This window comes from Varanus komodoensis, unplaced genomic scaffold (genome assembly GCF_004798865.1).
Source record: "Varanus komodoensis strain SLA01 unplaced genomic scaffold, ASM479886v1 scaffold9, whole genome shotgun sequence".
Classification (NCBI taxonomy): domain Eukaryota; kingdom Metazoa; phylum Chordata; class Lepidosauria; order Squamata; family Varanidae; genus Varanus; species Varanus komodoensis.
In genome coordinates this window covers 33,077,551-33,095,061 of record NW_025336598.1, presented here as the reverse complement: position 1 = coordinate 33,095,061, position 17,511 = coordinate 33,077,551, and the positions used below count along the sequence as shown (strand labels likewise).

Here is a 17,511-nt window from a genome sequence, read left to right as displayed (position 1 = left end):
CCTGACATGGTGGACTGTTACACGCAACCTATCTACAGGCATTCCGTTCTGTCAGCCCCAACCAACTGTGACATTGTACACCGATGCGTCCCATATCGGATGGGGTGCGGCATGTGCAGGACTTCGGGTCCAAGGGGCTTGGAACCGACAAGAAGCGGGGAGACACATCAATTTCCTCGAGCTTCTAGCGATTTTCAACGCTCTCAAATCTTTCAAAACTGTTATACACAGCCAAGTTGTGCAGATTGCGTCCAACAACATAGCTGCTGTCTTCTACGTCAACAAGCAAGGCGGAACGAAGTCTCCGCTCTTGGCCCGATTGTCAATGCAGATCTGGGATTGGTGCATCCCAAGGGACATAATGCTACTGGCGGTACACCTTGCAGGAACCGAAAGCGTAAGAAGTGGATACACTGAGCAGGCAAATGTCAACGACCCATGAGTGGGAGTTGGACTGGATGATTTGCAATGAACTATTCTAGTTGTGGGGATACCCAGACATAGACTTGTTCGCTACTTGAAAAAACAGGGTATGTGAACTGTTTTGCTCCAGAGCGGGTATCGGACAGGACTCAAGGGGAGATGCCCTCATGATCAATTGGAGCAACCTGTTTTTCTACACGTTTCCTCCAATTCCCCTTCTGATGAAGGTGGTATTGCAGATTGTTCAGGACAATGCTACAGGAATTTTGATAGCCCCAAGGTGGCCGAGGCAACCCTGGTTCACCGCTCTCCTTATTCAGTCTAAAGGTGTTTTCCGTCGACTTCCACCAGTCCCTCACTTGCTGATGCAGTGCAACGGAGCAATCTGACACCCAGACCTAGCTTCGCTCAAACTGACAGCGTGGAGCATTCGCTAGATTCGGTCTCTCCATCGGTTCCATTACCATCTCGATCCACGGAATCCTCTCCTCAACTGCGTACATGACTGACTTCTCCTTTGGGATCGACAGAAACCGACGTTTTTACATCCTGATATCCAGGCGATTCTTGAATCTGCACTAAGACCTTCCACACGCCAGTCTTACTCAGCAAAATGGAAAAGATTTTCCTCCTTTGCTGGCCGTCATTCTTTTTCTCCAGAATCGGCATCCATTGAGAACATTCTACAATTTCTGTTCGAACTTCACCATTTGGGACTTAAGCCTTCATCTATAAAGGTTTACACAGCTGCCATCTCACATTTCCGTGGTACCATACAAGGCTCATTGGTTTTTTCTCAACCTCTGATTCGTCGTTTTCTTAAAAGACTACAAAATTTACACCCGTCAATTCGCCCGGTCATGCTGACTTGGAGTCTTTCTGTTGTACTCTGAGCGCTAACAAAACCACCGTTTGAACCTCTGGCGACGGTGGATCTACATCTAGTATCATGGAAAATTGCCTTCCTTGTTGCAGTTACTTCAGCCAGAAGGGCCAGTGAGCTTTGTGCTCTACGCATAGACCTACCATTTTTGAATTTTCACAAAGAAAAGGTGGTTCTTCGAATGGACTCAGTGTTTCTTCCTAAGGTCGCAACATCGTTTCATTTGAATCAGGATATCATCTTGCCTGAATTCTTCCCATCTCCATCGACTCCGATTGAACGCTCTCTCCACACATTTGATGTTCGGCGCTGCCTTGCCTTTTACAGATCTCGCACAGAATCCTTTCGGAATTCTGACAGACTTTTCATATGCTGATAATGACAAAGGTTCTCCAGTCTCATCTCAGCGATTATCTAAATGGATTGTACAGACCATAGTGTTGGCCTACCAGTTGGCAAGAATGGACTTACCTACACTTCCGAGGGGCCATTCTACGCGAGCAGTAGTGACTTCGTCGGCTTTTGCGGCAGGTGTTCCAATTCAAGATATTTGCAGAGCCGCAACCTGGGCTGCTCCGTGTACTTTCGCCAAGCATTATCGGCTTGATGTGCGCGCCAGACAGGACTGTTCCTTTGACAGAGCAGTTCTCTCTGCCATTCTTCAGTGACGACACCTCCCTCCTCCGAGTCTGGTAAGCTTGCTAATCACCCATATGTGTGATGCACAGAGGCCACGATGAAGAAAAGCAGATTGCTTATATGTAACTGATGTTCTTCGAGTGGCCATCTGTACATTCACACAACCCACCCGCCGGCCCCGCATGGTGTCGGTGAGTGGACTTGTTCTTTTTCTATCAGTTCCGTACTAATCTTGCGGTACCGATGTTGCTTGTTGTGGTACTGTCATTGCCTGCTAGGGGGCGAACGTCAGTCTTCAAGACTGAGTAAAATGGCGGACGCTCCACTCTGTTTATACTGTGGTGGGAGGGGAGCGAAGCTTTTTCCCGCCAAAAACCATTAGCTTTCTAATCCTCCGGCCTAGGTACTGCGCGGGCGCAGCACCCATATATGTGAATGCGCAGATGGCCACTCGAAGAACATCAGTTACAGGTAAGCAACCTGCTTAAAATGTGTGTTGACTTTAAGGTTGCGGTAACACAAGGCACACACAGATATTGTATAACTGGTGGCAAGGTGTAGCTTTGAATGTAGAAACATACGCATCTTGCAGGAAAGCCATTCAAATAATTCATCGCTAAGCTCTAATATTTCTAGACTTGAATCTAATTTGTGTAAGTATTTGGAACAAATTATCGGATACAATTTATTTATTCTTTTTCAATATTCTTTCCCTAGGCTTTAATTCATGGACTGAATAGACATTATTATTCCATTACTATCAACTACAGGAAGAATGAACTAGAACAAAAGGCAAGTTTTGTTTTTCATAGGCTATTTTTATTTTCTTTAGGATATTTTAAGTCACTGCAAATGGTTTAAAGGGATTTGCAGCATGTTGCAGAATCATGATCTGTATGTTAATTTCTGATAATCTTTTGTTGTCATTTCTATAACTTTTTCCTTGCTGCCATATAACTGATGCATTACTGCACCAAATGAACTGAAATCTCCTGCAAAAGAAAAAAAAAATCCTCTTCCAGAAGGCACTGCATTCATAACTAGTGAATGCTAAATAAGTTGTTGGTGAAAATCAGTCTTCTACTTAAACAATTTAGGAACATCTTGTTTTAAATTATGACAAGAAACATGGCTCTTCTATTTTTAAAGCCACATATTTTTGAAAGCTATTTTCTGTTTTTTGTAGTGCTATTACAATGAACCTGTTAATTTTCTTCCTTTTATTTTTTAAAGCATATGCCTGTTTCAAAGGTAGACTGAATAGTGCCTGTGGGTACTCATACAACTCCACACATTTCTTTGCACCTACCAAGGTGCCCTACAGCTCCATCATTATCGTGCATTCTTTTATTTCTACTAACAGCTTGAATTGCCGTGAAACAGGTTTTTGAAAACTGGGTTCAAAGAAGCTGTTTGCTGTTTTGAGGTTCAGGCCCCATGACTGTCTTTTACTCCAGTCTTTACTTTGGGGTATGTTACTTATCATTTTGTCATGTTTTCCCACGACGGTCATTTTGTGGTGGTGCCCAGGACAATTTAGCAAATGCACTCACAGTCCCCTGCTGTCGTGCAGCTTACAAAATAAATGTTGTGAAATCAGATTTTCTCCCTACACCAAACAAGCAAACACACAAACCAAAGATAATTCAACTGCAATTAAGCATCTACGAAGTAAATGGCATCAGATGATTAAAAATTACTTGGCCTGTTGAAACAGGAAGGCCTAGTGAGCCTCCTGAAATGCTTGCAGTGTTGAAGAGTAGAAGATGTGTCTCGAGTCTAGACCAAAAATCAATGCCTCAGCTAAAATAACCCTCTGCTGATAGCACTCAGTTCTGACTTCTAAAGCAGCAAAACTGTAGAAATGAGGCATTCCCTGAAGAAGAAGTCTTTCTTGATTACAACCAGAATTTTGGCTGTCTCTGGGCCAAGCAGGTTGTGTAGTTGTCATAATGCAGGCTGAATATGCAGAACCTTCTTGCACCCATAAGCAAGCATGCTTTGACATTCTATACCAAGTGAATATTCTAAAGTATTTTCCAGGATGGTCACACACCCACTGTAAGGCAGTAATCAGTCCTCAAGGCAGAACCAAGGGCCAATTCTGGCCTGCAGTTTTCCCTACAAGGCTATTCCCATTCCTCACCCATCCACCCTACCTGTAGATTGTTTGTCGTTTCCTGGCTCCCCCCCCCCCCCCCCATTCTAAAAGGTCAGAATGCCATTCCTGAGGTTTAGTTACAGGCAACATTTCTTAAGTTTATATGATGAAAGTGAATTAAAGCTTTTTTCCAAATATTATTAAATAAAAACTGTAGTTATAAAATTAATAGAAGTAATAACAATTATTGACTTTGTGTGTAATCTGTCACACTTACTGCTATATGTCAGGTCCCTTGGTATCCTTTTCTTTCTTTCTGATGTTACTTTGTCTTTTATTTATAAATTTTTTTAAAAAAATTACATGATGATCTGATTAGAATTTTTCCTTACATTTTCTGAGGTAATTGGGAAGCACAGTTAAGTCAACAATTACTGTAAGCAAGTTGAGAATTTCTTCATGTACTACATAACTTTCCTTTGATTCCTTTACAACTGTGAGGGGAATAGTCTTCAGAGGACATTTTAAAACTTCATAATTCTATGTACCATTTTTGCCTTTCAGTTTTCCTTACTGACTTAGAAATTTTACTCACCTGAATGCTGAAAATGTGTATGCTTTAGACCCACAACAGCTTTCACAACACGAGCAACAAACATTTTTGAGGTGTCCTAATTTCCTCCACTCAGATATCCTCCCATACTAGTTATCTTTATTGGAAGGTATAGAAATTAACTAAAAGCAGTATTCAATCATAAAAGGATATCTGTTTTCCAAAAAACAATGAGTCCAGACAGAATTCAACTTTTTCACTTGGAGCCAACTCAACAGAGCTTGTAGGAGTCCATGCTGAATTCTTCGCCATTTCAAAATAGCAACGTTATGGCACACACAGATTGGATGAAGTGAGAGACTATTGTGTGTCAATATGGATGCTTTGTGTAATAGACTCGTGCTATCAGGACAGAAACTTCTATTTTGAATGGTCCCTCCGCATCTCATTTCCATCAGCATATCTTTCCTGTCTTTGCTCCACGTTCCAGAGGTTTGACCCTTGAATTAACCTGAGGAAATATATTCTTGTTCACTGCACTGGAAGCACTTTTGTACAGGCGATAACAGTAATTGCCAAGTGTGATGAGAAAAGGATTTTAGGATTCAAGGCTATTTCCATTAACATGTGCAGTCTTCACCTAGTGTGCTTGAATCCATTTCAGTCCAACATTCTTCTCTGCATTCATGCCTTGGTACTCATGACTGAGAATTGGACCTCTGTGATTTTGACACCAATTATGTATTGGGAGCTGGCAGAAGGCCTGAAACCACTTGATCCTAAACAATTTTTAGCACTCAATCAGGGCCTTACAGATCCCCCTGTGAGCGTGGGTTCAAGTTTCACAATGTCCCTGCCTCAATTTACCCCAGAGTGCTAGGGGAACCTCCAGAACAGTGACTCAGTAGTGCTGACAGCTGCAAAAGGAAGGGGAATTCAGCAGATATTACTTCCCCTCACTTTCTGCCAGGTGGAAAACTTCGGATATACTCCCATTGAGGGGGAAAGGGCTGTATGCAACACAGAGAATATCAGCATGATAATTCATCAGTGCTATGAGTGTCTTTTACTGTGCAAATCCTATGGCATAACTTGCGGCGTATTGCAGAAACATGATCTAAATTTCACTTTCTGATAATCTTTCATTGCAATTTCTATGTTTTTTTCCTTGATGCCATAGAACTGATGCATTACTGTACCAAATGGACTGAACTTTGCTGCAAAAGAAAAAAACATGCTGAGTTTCCTTTCTAGGCCACAGATGTGCATTTATGACTCTCTGTTCTTAACTACAGCAAACTCCTTTAAAATTAGTCAAACTTACTGATTTGATCAGCTGTGTTGACTTATTTTATTTTATTTGCAGATGTTGCTCAATTTACACAAGAAGAGTTGGATGGAAGGTTTAACCCTTCAAGACTACAGTGAACACTGCAAACTTAATGAAACAGTTGTGAAGGAAATGCTGGAATTAGCAAGGAATTACAACAAGGTACTATATTCAGCCCTTGTCAGAACTTTTGCTTTGATGTAAGGATTGTCCAGATAAACTGTCAGTGGGACAGTTCACACAATCAAGCAGATCTCAGTGTCTTTTTAAGTAATGCTGGGCTGTGGTGTGGGCAGCCCAACTGAATGATTTGCAAACAATGGCAAGCGCCCACCCTCTCCAGGGTCATATGGCACAACAAGGTGAAGCCATGGCTTGAATATTTAACATTTGCCCAGCGTGCACCAGGATTCACTGTGGCTTAGATATGCACAGTGGGCTTCAGTGGACATGCAGACCCAATTGGTGTATGCCCCAAACCAATAGACTGCCCAAATGGATGTGCAGATTACCTTTTTGTCCTTCTACACAGAAAGTATCAAGTATGGGCAAGCACCCAAGCTTAAAAGTGGGCATGTAGGAAAGCAGTTTAGAAAATTAAACTGTTCAAGAAGTAGACGTGCACTGCATGAACAAGGGGTTTCTTTCTGTTATTAGTAATTTCCTTCTTCTGAAATCTAGGCGAGTGCTCCTATACAGGAGCACACAGCAAAGTTTGGCCTGTATAACATACAACAGTGGTGTAAATCTAGAACAGGGAAAAGATTTATCACTCATCACATCAGAAGCACCTCAGTAGGAGTTGATGGCACTTGCATATTCTTTTCATTCATGCCTTATTCCTTCCATCTGCCTGTTTCCCCCTCTGTTGAAATTTAGGCCCCTACCCTTCCAATTTCCTCCCTTTCTTCCTTCCCTCTGTCCTTCCTTCCTTCGCTCTGTGATGGCCCATGTGCAGCATTATATGTAAATACCAACCACATTCCACAGAGCAATGACAGCAATTGCTTATCTGGAAAGGAGCAAACATGGACCTTAACTTTGATCTGACACACATTACTTGGTGTGATAACTGCATCACTGAAGTTAGCTTCCTTTGTCATTGGATATGTAACCCTTAAAATGTTACAGCTTCAGTTTCAATTTTGCAAAAGAATTTTTAAAAGAATTAATAGGATCTCAAGTGCTAACCTTTTCTGCATTTTCTTCACAGGCTGTGGAGGAAGAAGATAAGATGACACCTGAACAGCTGGCAATAAAAAACGTTGGCAAGCAGGTGAGGTGTAATGAATTATACTGACATGAAAGAACATGCTTTGTCTGTTTAGTCACATACTATTGGTTTTTCTTTCTTCTTAAGTCCTTAAAAATAGTAAATTTAATTCTACTGAAGCAAATTATTTCAAGTCTTTGACCTAAGGTAGTCTCAGCAACGGACATAAATTTGTCACTTGGCATCAGCCACTGTTTCATATGGTACATTTTAATACCTAAATAAACCATCTGGCATCTTAGCCTTAACACAGTGGATTTTCCCTAGTGTGCCTGCACTTGGGTAGAAAAACCAACGGAACAAGAATACATGTATATAATTTTGTCATCAACATTATTGAAGCTGATTACCCATACATAAAGCTCATGGTTTTACTTTGAGTATAAGGCGATTATTTGGGATCAGTATTGTAATACTAAAAACCCTAGGCCTGCATCTGATTCCATGTCACTAGTTCTTAGGATACCTGTTACTGAAGTAGTCTTCTATGCCAATGGGCATACCCTAAGGAGATGTTCAGGATTAGTTTTAGTTATGTGGAAGTAAGGTTGGAATGTAAAGAAGCTCACTAGAGCCTTTCCATTTAGGATGAGAAAATTCTGGTACCTCCTCAACCCATTTTTCCAACACATAGCACAACTGCTGTGGTGTCTTGAAAGTACAGAGAAAAACTTTTGAGTTGTAATTTTGCAGCTCTACTTTGAAGGGCGGGTTTAATGCTGTGCTTTGCTAAAAGGCTAAATTACAATTTTCCTCTGCCATGAGCTCACTGGGTGATCTTAAGCACTCATCCCTCTGCATCAGTTTGCCCACTCAATGTAAGATTGGGATATTGCCGCTTCCCACCCTTACAAGTTGTTTTCATCAGAAGCATTCTCATTATGGGGTGTTTTGTAAACCCTGTATGTTGACTCCCATGATTCCTTTTAATTCCACTCTTGATTGCTACTTTTTTTCATTTGCTGCACATTTAACTTTATTTTCATGTCCTCAAAAATGTGCAGTTGGAGTCGTTTAAAAAAAAAGCCCTAGAAAATTGAATGTATGTGTTTGTAATTTTTTATTACAGGTTTTTTTCCAGTGTTTAATGTGTGTGTTAACAGCTGTCTGATACATATAGGCTTGCCCAGTCAATTGCTTTGTACATTTCTGCTGTCAAAGGAAGCTGCAAAGTGGAGTAGGCAGCATACATGGAAATTGTCACAGTGAGACTGTTCATAGGCTAATTTACACACAGTTTCCAGGGATCAGTTGCCAAGTTCTCAAGTGAAAGTACCAAAGGAGGAAGGGGCAAAAATAGGTGCACCAGAAGCAGGGGAAGGGAAGATCTGTCAGTTGGAGATTTAATCTTCCTAATTTTAAGTGCTGAACTGACACTTATCAGTCTGTATCCCCACTGTCTCAGCACCACCCTGAGTCTCTTGGTACCCCACCTATTGAGGGGCATTATTAACTTCTCCGGAACTGCAGGTGGTGCAGTGGTTTAAACTGCTGTGCTGCTGGGCTGGTAGAGCGAAAGGTCTCTGGTTCAAATTTGCACAACAGGGTGAGTTCCCGTTGCTCCATCCCAGCTTCTGCCAACCTTGCAGTTCGAAAGCATGCAAATGCAAGTAGATAAAAAGGTACCACTTTGGTGGGCAGGTAGCAGCATTCTGTGCACCTCAGTGTTTTGTCATGCTGGCCACATGACCACGGAGACTTTCTGCGGACAAATGCTGGCTCCCTCAGCTAGGAAACGGAGATGAACACCGCCCCCTAGAGTCAGGCATGACTGGACTTAATGTCAAGGGGTAACCCTTACCTTTTTATTAACTTCTCCATTTTTAATGATCCTTTTTGTAGTATTTACTGCTGTAGTTATGGCAGTTCTTGCCAGAAATATATGCAAACTGAATGACTGTTAAATGGAAAGAAAATTTGCAATAACCACTGCATTACTGCAGATGTGGAACATTTTCATTTATTTCCTAGCAATTAAATCCACATATTTCCCAGTCTGATTTACTGCATAAATATTTCTCTCTCTCTCTCATATTCTCATTGAGCCTAGTGCAAGGAAGAGTAGCAGGAGCTGAGAAACGATCCTTCAACTTGTGTGTGAGATGCTGGAAAAAGGGGCTTCAGTATGTGCTTAGGACCAATCATAGGCTTTCATTATTTACCAGATTCATGTTAGAAAGCTAGACTAAGACGGGCAAAAGAGAGTATTTCCTTATTCATAGCTGTGCAGTTTGTTGATAGAGCCACATTAAATGGCCCAGAAGTCACCAGACAAATTAATTCAGTAGTAAACTATAGATAAATTACTTTTGTTTGCAAATTAAAATGTTCTCAAAAGAGCACTATAGCATTGCTATAGGGTTTTTCTTCTTCAATGTGGTTTTATCCTGTCTGTATTTTATGGTTTGTTTTCATTTGTATAATTGGGAAGTGTTTCAGTGAGAATATCTTAAAATGACATGGGATATAATCCCAGTTCCATTAGAGGCAAATGGCAAAGCTCCCATTGATTTCAGTGGAGCCCAGATTTCATTAATGAATTTGATAGATGAGTAAGAAAAAAGCAGTTTTACTGGGATGGTGATTTATGTTGGCTATTTGCAAGGTGCTGCGTCCCCACCTATTTAAAGCACTTATCTTTCAGTAAGGTAGTATAGCTTTCCCCAGCCTAGTTCAACTGCCCTCAGCCCTATCCAGTCTGGCCACTGTACAGAAATGTTGGGGGTTGCAGTCCTGATACCTGGAGGCTGGGAAAGTTGAGTTCATACCTTGAAGAATTATGCCCCTTGCTTTGTCTGTACATATTCACTCAAAATTAATTCCTACTGAGCTCAGAAGCACTTACTCCCAGTGAGTGTGATACTGCAGAGCAAAACAAGTCCCTCCTGTGCATGTGGGAAGAGGGGGCAAGCTTCACGGTCTGCCTCAAAGTTGGAGGGGGGAATGCTGCAGACAACAAGAAGACATAGGCTGCTTCACCTTCCCTCCCCTGCTGCTGTGCTGTTCCTCATGGGTGGGCTGAACAGCGTAAGATGATGATGATTTGCTCTGGAAAGGGAGGATTAACTCTTGCTTCCTGATGAAACACACACCTGCTGCTTTGAAGCTCAGGAAAAGAAGTTTAATAGTGCAGTTGTTTGTGTGTGTGTGTGTGTGGGAGGGAGGGAGGGAGAGAGGGAGGGGCAGGCAATTTCAGCAGGTGCAAGAAGATGAGGCCTATGGTTATCTTCTTGCCTGCAGAAGTAAAGTGGCTCTTCTCCCTCCCCTCCCCAAGGCCACCTAATTGCTGCCTCTAAGGCTGCTTTACCTTTCCAGAGAAAAACAATTACTCATTAATTACTCATTAAGTGGATAAGATGGTCTGGTCTTGATCTTGCTGTTCTGGTTCCAGTTACAGGAATACCACAGTGCCACAAACATCCACGGCCTGTGGCTATCTTCATGCTCATCCTGAATAATGAGGACTAGCAGGATCAGCATGGGTAGGGTAGTCTACAACAGCAAGTTTTCTGCTAGCTGGTACCTCTAGTAGTTTCTCCCTCCCTTGCATGCACTGCTGTCACCTCTTTCATACTATCCCCATAGAGCAACCACCCAAAGAAAACCATGTACAGATTCGAAGAGGCGGCCTTTCATTTACTTAGACAGGCAGTGTTGTGCAGATTCCACACAGTGCAGTAGTTGTAAGGCAGTGTGTCTGCCTCAAGAGAGTTGCAGGCGGGGGATATTCAAGCTAGGTGTGGCTGGGCAGCAGGCTTGCAAGGTCTCCTTTATTTAATGTATTTATTTACTTAAAGAATCCCGAGATCAGCCAACTGGATCCAAGGGCAAAATGGCAATTCAGGAGGTTGCGCCCATTATCTGTTGCACCTCAAGGGCCACATACCAGGATGGCTTGCAAGTACGAACTCAAGTGACCACAGATCTGAGATTCTAATAGCCTAATTTAGAAGGGAATGAGCCTTTTGGTCAGTAGTAATAAAGACATAAATCAGATATTCATGCTGATTACTGCAAATGATCCAGTGATTTACCCTTCAGTCCCAACTTACCATCTGCCCATCCCTGATTCTGGCTTCAAGACTGCTGAACAGAAGCCTTTGGAGACAGAATTCAGTTTGTCTTCCAGTGTGTTTACAGAGCTCCTGTTCAAGCAAGAGTCCCCGTTCACCTAAATTTCTCTGAGTGTATAGAGCCGACTACCTCACTGCTGCGACTGGGGCAGCCATTGCAAGTGTGGCAGACTTCAGGTGTCTGTCAGAGCCATCAGTCCTCACAGCCATAAGAACTCCTCACTAGACTTGGGTTATTGGTGAAAACTCAAGTATTGGCTCCTTATGGCATGTACTTCTTAAAAATTCCATGGTCATATCAACAGCTGAAACAGGTGCAGATGCTGTGCAGCTTCAATCATGGTTAAAATTAATGTTTTACCCAAAAAATTATTATGAATTGTCAAATAGCTTACATAAGAGAACCACAGGATTTAATTGCTTATTGACAGCATCAATTCTGCCATCATATAGAAACTCAGAACTGTTTACAAATCTGATATTCCACTACTGTCTATAAATAATCTTTTTACTTTATATTCTAGGACCCCAAACGACATTTAGAAGAACATGTGGATGTGCTGATGACTTGCAACATTGTCCAGTGTTTAGCAGCAATGTTGGATACTGTTGTATTTAAATAATGACTTACTGATAAATACAGTTTCCTGTCTGTAATGATCCATTGTGTAAAGCACTGAGACTAAGATATATTTAGATGTCAAAGACATCTGGCATCATTTGCAGTCTAAGAGCATCACTCTGACACCTTTTCATCTCTGTTGTACAATTACCTAAGAGACTTTTTAATGTCAGGGTCTTCGCATTTTCCACAGCAATCCAAGAAATGGGTTAGACAATGTGTTTGTTTTCATTTTAATATTTTGGTATAATTGGCAGTGCATATATATTGATTATTTCTATGTAGGGTTTTTTTTAATTCTACTAACCAGTGTTTGGTTGACTGGTGATGTTCATGAATTGGAGGAGGGTCTTTCTGTTGACATTTCTGTACAAAGCTAAATAAGCAGGGAAGTGAACTTCAATAATCCAATGAAACCTGGAGTCCTATTCTGTGCATAGGAAACCTAGCACAATCTCATTATCTTATATATGAACCCCAGAATCTTTTTTAACCATGTGAGTCAGCTTTGAAATACAAGAAGTGCTGCTAGTATGTTCCTAAGGATAAACAAAGCACTTCTCAGCACTGAGTACTTGGTTTACCTCCTTTAGGCTTGTCTCCTTTAGGCTTAGAGTTTTTCAGGTCAGTGGGATGCGGTTTCCAAGCAGGCTTGAGCCTTTTCTGTGGCCATTACTCATTGATCTTAACTATTTGCCAAAGTAGGGAATTAACTGCAAATATCTGTAAAACAAGATACACAGTATTGAAGATTAGTGGATTGTCTGGCTTAGGCTTGATGAATAGCATTGTAGTTTATCACTCAGAAACCTTGAGAGACAAAAATGAAGATAGCTGGCACACGTTTGATATGGAGGCCCAATTAATCTGAGCAATAGTTTCAGAGAAGGAGCAGGAGATTTTGACTAGAGTTGAACCAGAACATATTTGTGGGATGAGTGCCTGAAGAAGCAAGCTAGCAAGTATCTCAAATTATAAAATGCTCAATGAACAAATGATCTTGCTGAAATGATTGTGAGAATCTGGTAAGTTAATTATGAAACAGGTTCAAGCTTCCAGGTTTAGTGCTTTAAGCTGTGATAATTCTGTATATTCCACAACCACAGTCAAGCACAACATTCTGTATTTCCAGAACACCAATTTCTAGTCCTTTTTTTCTTCCCAACCTTTCTTGCTCTTATGGCTGCAAAGTACCTTCAGACTGTGGGCAATGCCTAGTACAATCTCAGAAGGCAATTAAAAAGTGTAGTGTACCTAAACTCAAAAGTAATAACCTATTACAAATAAATTGTAATGAAATACAGATATTTTTTCTTAATGTATTCTGTAAATAGTTACAAGGGTATACTGTGATATCAAATCACAAACATGCCTTCACAGAAAGTATTTGGGGTGTAACCTTTTTTATTAGTTAGAAAAAACAGAAAAAAAGATTTACAGTAAAAGAGCTTAAGAAGGAATCAAACACATTTAAAACATAGAAGAAAGTGACCCATTGGGATTCATTCAAGCAAAACCTAAAACAAAATTTTGAATTTGTAATCAACAGTTTACATTCACAAAAGTGAATAAAGGAAGACCAGTTACTATTGATTCCATTTGTCTATTTCTTTCATATTTACATAATTTATGCATTTTGTCATTACAGTAGATTTCCATGTTTTATAGCCACTATTTTAAATTTGAGCTTTTCTGATATCTGAAAAACAACATTCTAACAGCTACTATCACATAGCTTGCTAATTTTACTATGCTGTCTATTGGGTGTTGCGTATTCATCAACAAAATAAAGTAGCAGATCACAGCTAACAGGAAAATGCCCTTTTTCTAGTAGAGTATTTTATTTATTGGTAACAGGACTATTGGAATCTATATGAGGGCTTAGCAGGATTTCCAGTTACCTGGAAGTGAGATTTGTACCTTTGAATAGAACAAATTCTGCAGAATATGTAAATATTCATAATATATGCAGACTGTAGAGCTTGGATTATCCTGGGATAAATTGGGGATTTTCTTTATAATACTGGCAGGGTTAGAGATGGTCTGTTCCTTCTGTTCAGTTGTAAGCTTTGGAATTGGTGTCAAGGGAGGAGAGCTTAAATCCTTGGAGTCCCAGACTGGTTAGTACAGTAGCTTGATCTGGGGCACAAATCATATTTCCCTTTTCCTTTGCACTGCTGTAAATAGCCCAGGCTTTAGTCCATACTGCTGAGGCACACAGTTTTTTTTTTTTTTTTTCAGGCAACTTTGGGAGTAGAGAAGTAGGCTAAAGTTTTTTGTATTTATACATGAATAGGCTGGTGGTATGTTGAAGGGACATCACTCTGTATCCTTGGGATTATTTTGGCAACCCTGCCAAGTTTTATGCTGCCAAATCTCCACATAAAAACATTCACTACATCCCTGATTATATAAACTCGCATACTTTAACTACACAGCTTTGGTGTAATACCCCATTTTGTGTGCCCAATTTAAGCATGCCTTGTCCTACTTGCTAGTTTTGCTGACAGTCACTTCAATTCTCCAGGTGGTTATTTTCCAACTTTACTTTGGACAGGGTACTAACAAAGAAAGCAAAGGCTGGAATATTCTTTTTAACATTCAGTATCGTTGCCTGTTTCCTACACACTGGTATAAGTGAATTACGAGACTATTCTCAAAGGCAGAATGTGGGTAAGATACATGGTCAGTGGTGTGTACCAATAATACCACTTAGCTTAAAATGAAGCTAAGGTACTAAAACTAAGTTGCCAAATGTTGGGTACGCCCGAGGAGATTGCTGCACCTTTTTCACCTGTGTTGGTCCAGAGACTGGCCCCTTCCCTTGCCAGGGTGGTTTTGCCAGATACCCTGTGTCACTGCTGTAGGAATGCTCTCTAATATCTTCTCTCGCAGCCAGGATAAAGCCAATCCTTGAGCTGCTACCAGAAGTGTCACAGGGACGGCAGCCTTCAACCATGTGACACAACTCACGTGATTTCTCTCACTCCTGCCACACATCTGCATCCATGGGCAGCTCAGTCGTTCCTCAGCGACTGCTCAAAGAACTCCCTGGGGAGAAGCATCTGAGGAGTGGGCATGCCTTCTAGATTTGGTTGACATGCTTTAATTGCTCTGCAGAGGATGTTGTGCCACAGATAATTTTGAAAGGCTATAGGCCTCCAATTCAGTGCCATTTTTAAAGTGGTTGCCCCCCAAAATCACTTGTAAAAAGAAAGTATTTTTAAGTGAACATTGGAACAGAGGAATGTTTTGAATATTCTGTGAAAAATAGAGTTTAATTGTGTGCTGTTGCTATCGTCCAGAAGCCAGCCACTGAAAGATTAACATCCCAAAACACGGCTTAATTTACAAGTTCTGCCATGCATAATTCACAGACATTTCTCGCAAGTAATGGCAGGACACCAGTAAATCCAGATTTACAGTCAAAGAATAAAAATGATCTAATGGATGCCATACTTGCAGAAGGAACAGTGCTGCCCCAGGTTTTCAGCAAGGCATGTGCAGAGTCCCCCACTTTCTCAGGGAATGCACCTTCTCGCCTCCGTTGCTACCTCCTGCTCGCTTGCTGATGAAGAAGACCGCTGATCAGCAACCTGCAGCTCCACCACATTACCTCTGCCTGGGCCAGAGTGAAAGATGAGCAAGGTTGCAGAATGCAACAGCAAAAAGGAGGAGCAGCTCATAGGGGCTTATACAAGGGACGGGGGGGGCTTGCCTCTTCCTAAAATGGTTGCCATTGTGGGAACAGCCACTCACAAAAACCTAATTTCCCAGTAAGCAAACTGCTGGTGCTAAAAAAAAAGGGGGGGGTGGCAAGGCAGAGGTGGAATCTCAACTCTGAAACAAAAGCATTTTTTTCGGAACCCAATACAGATGAAGCTGGATGGCAGTGCTTTGCTTTGCAGCATGCCAGTAAATAAACTTTCAAAATAAAAAACAAACCAGTCAGGGAGCCTGGCAAGTGCCAAGAGAGATGTTGGAGTCCTCAGGATTAAGGCTGCAGGCACTGAAATTAATACCTGGGAAGTTTCAACAGGAATAAGCACCTTCAGATAACATGGTCCAGTTTAAGCACCAAACCCAGCATCCTGCATTAGGCCCACAAATGAAGAGGCAGCCAGTGCAGAACAAGGGCAACGGTATCTGAGCATTCTAGCTGCTGCGTTCCATGCCAGTGATGGACCTGTAGGCATTCCATGAGATGGAATGGCATCTAGCCCTATGCAGAGAGACTGAAAGAACTGGACATGTTTAGCCTGATCAAGAGAAACCCGAGGGGAGATATGCTAGCACTCCACAAGTACATGAAAGTATATCACAGGGGAACAGGATCTCTTCTCAATCACCTCAAAGTGCAAGACACGGAATAACAAACTGGGTGTCCTCTGCATATTGATGCCACTTCAGCTCCAAAGCTCATGATTTCTTCCAGAAATTTCATGTAGATGTTAAAAAGTAGGGTGCGGGGGTGGAGTTGGAACTTTGCAGCACCCCATGGCTAATGGCCATGGGGATGGTACAGAAGTGTCTCTGCACCACCTGCTGAGATGATTCCTTCAGGAAGGACCAGAGCCACTTTAAAACTGGGCATCCTAACCCTAACCCAGCTAAATGATGCAGAAGGTATAGAGGTCTAACAGGGCTGCCCACCTCCACCTGATCCATTTCCCGGTATAAGTCATCAACCAAGCCTAACAAGGCTCTGGTCTTCCATAACCAGCTCTGGAATGGACTAAAGTAATAACATCCAATACTGCTTTGTGAATCCACTACATGTTCCAGGACCTTACCCAAGAAATGTGGCACAGGGTATTAGGTACCCAAAACCATGAGTTCCAGCTTTGGCTTCTTCAGCAAGGACTTCACTGCTGTTACTTTCAAAGCTGCGAGACCCTTCAAACAGATATTAATTGCCTGGTATACCACAGGTGAAGATTCACAAACCAGGATGACATGGATCAAAAGACCGAATGAACACACGTAGGGATAAGGTAAAATGGAGTGCTGAGTCAGCAAGTTCTCTTAGTCTGAGTTGTTTTTATTAATGATGTCTTCCCCAGTAACTTCAGGGCCATGTATATAGCTCTGTCTCCAATTATCCTCACAACAGTCATCAGAAGTATGCTGTGTTGAGTCTGTCCAGCCTCTGTCCCAAGGTGGAGGAGCTGACAGTGGTTGTGAAGAGAGATGCAATGGGAAGGTGCAGAAGCAAGAGAAGCTGAGGGCAACCCCTTCCTCTCCCAGTCACTGCAGCCCCCTCACATTCATACAGTCTTTCTCCCTCTCAAAGTCATCATCCACCCACAGCACTGACAAACGCATATTTATGCATACTTAATCTACCCCCTTCTTCCTTTTCCTCCTCCTCCCTTAAGGACTCTCTTGATCTGAGATGTTTTCTTTCTCTTGGGAAGCCATGGCAGGACCTACATTATTTTCGATTGCTATACTTGCTTCTTGGTTTAATATCCATGTTTTTGTCCAATGGATAACTGGGAATAGGAGCCTTCTGCGGGAATGCTGGCTTGCAGAAGCGTCAAGAAGGTGAAGGTCTAGTCACACATTGGAAATCCTGATCCCTCCAACCACCATAGAAGTATAATTCCCTATA

At 41.7% G+C, this 17,511-nt stretch overlaps 1 protein-coding gene across 2 annotated transcripts in view; it reads left to right on the top strand.

The window, feature by feature from the left end:
• PSMD14 (proteasome 26S subunit, non-ATPase 14) overlaps window positions 1–13,490 on the top strand; it is a 71,058-nt gene extending 57,568 nt beyond the window's left edge. For both annotated transcript variants that reach the window (XM_044417725.1, XM_044417724.1), the window contains exons 9-12: window positions 2,663–2,737; window positions 5,966–6,091; window positions 7,143–7,205; window positions 11,800–13,490. In XM_044417725.1, the coding sequence (XP_044273660.1) occupies window positions 2,663–2,737; window positions 5,966–6,091; window positions 7,143–7,205; window positions 11,800–11,898 (363 nt within the window). In that variant the 3' untranslated portion in view covers window positions 11,899–13,490. The remainder of the gene's footprint in view (window positions 1–2,662; window positions 2,738–5,965; window positions 6,092–7,142; window positions 7,206–11,799) is intronic.
• Window positions 13,491–17,511: the final 4,021 nt, after the last annotated feature.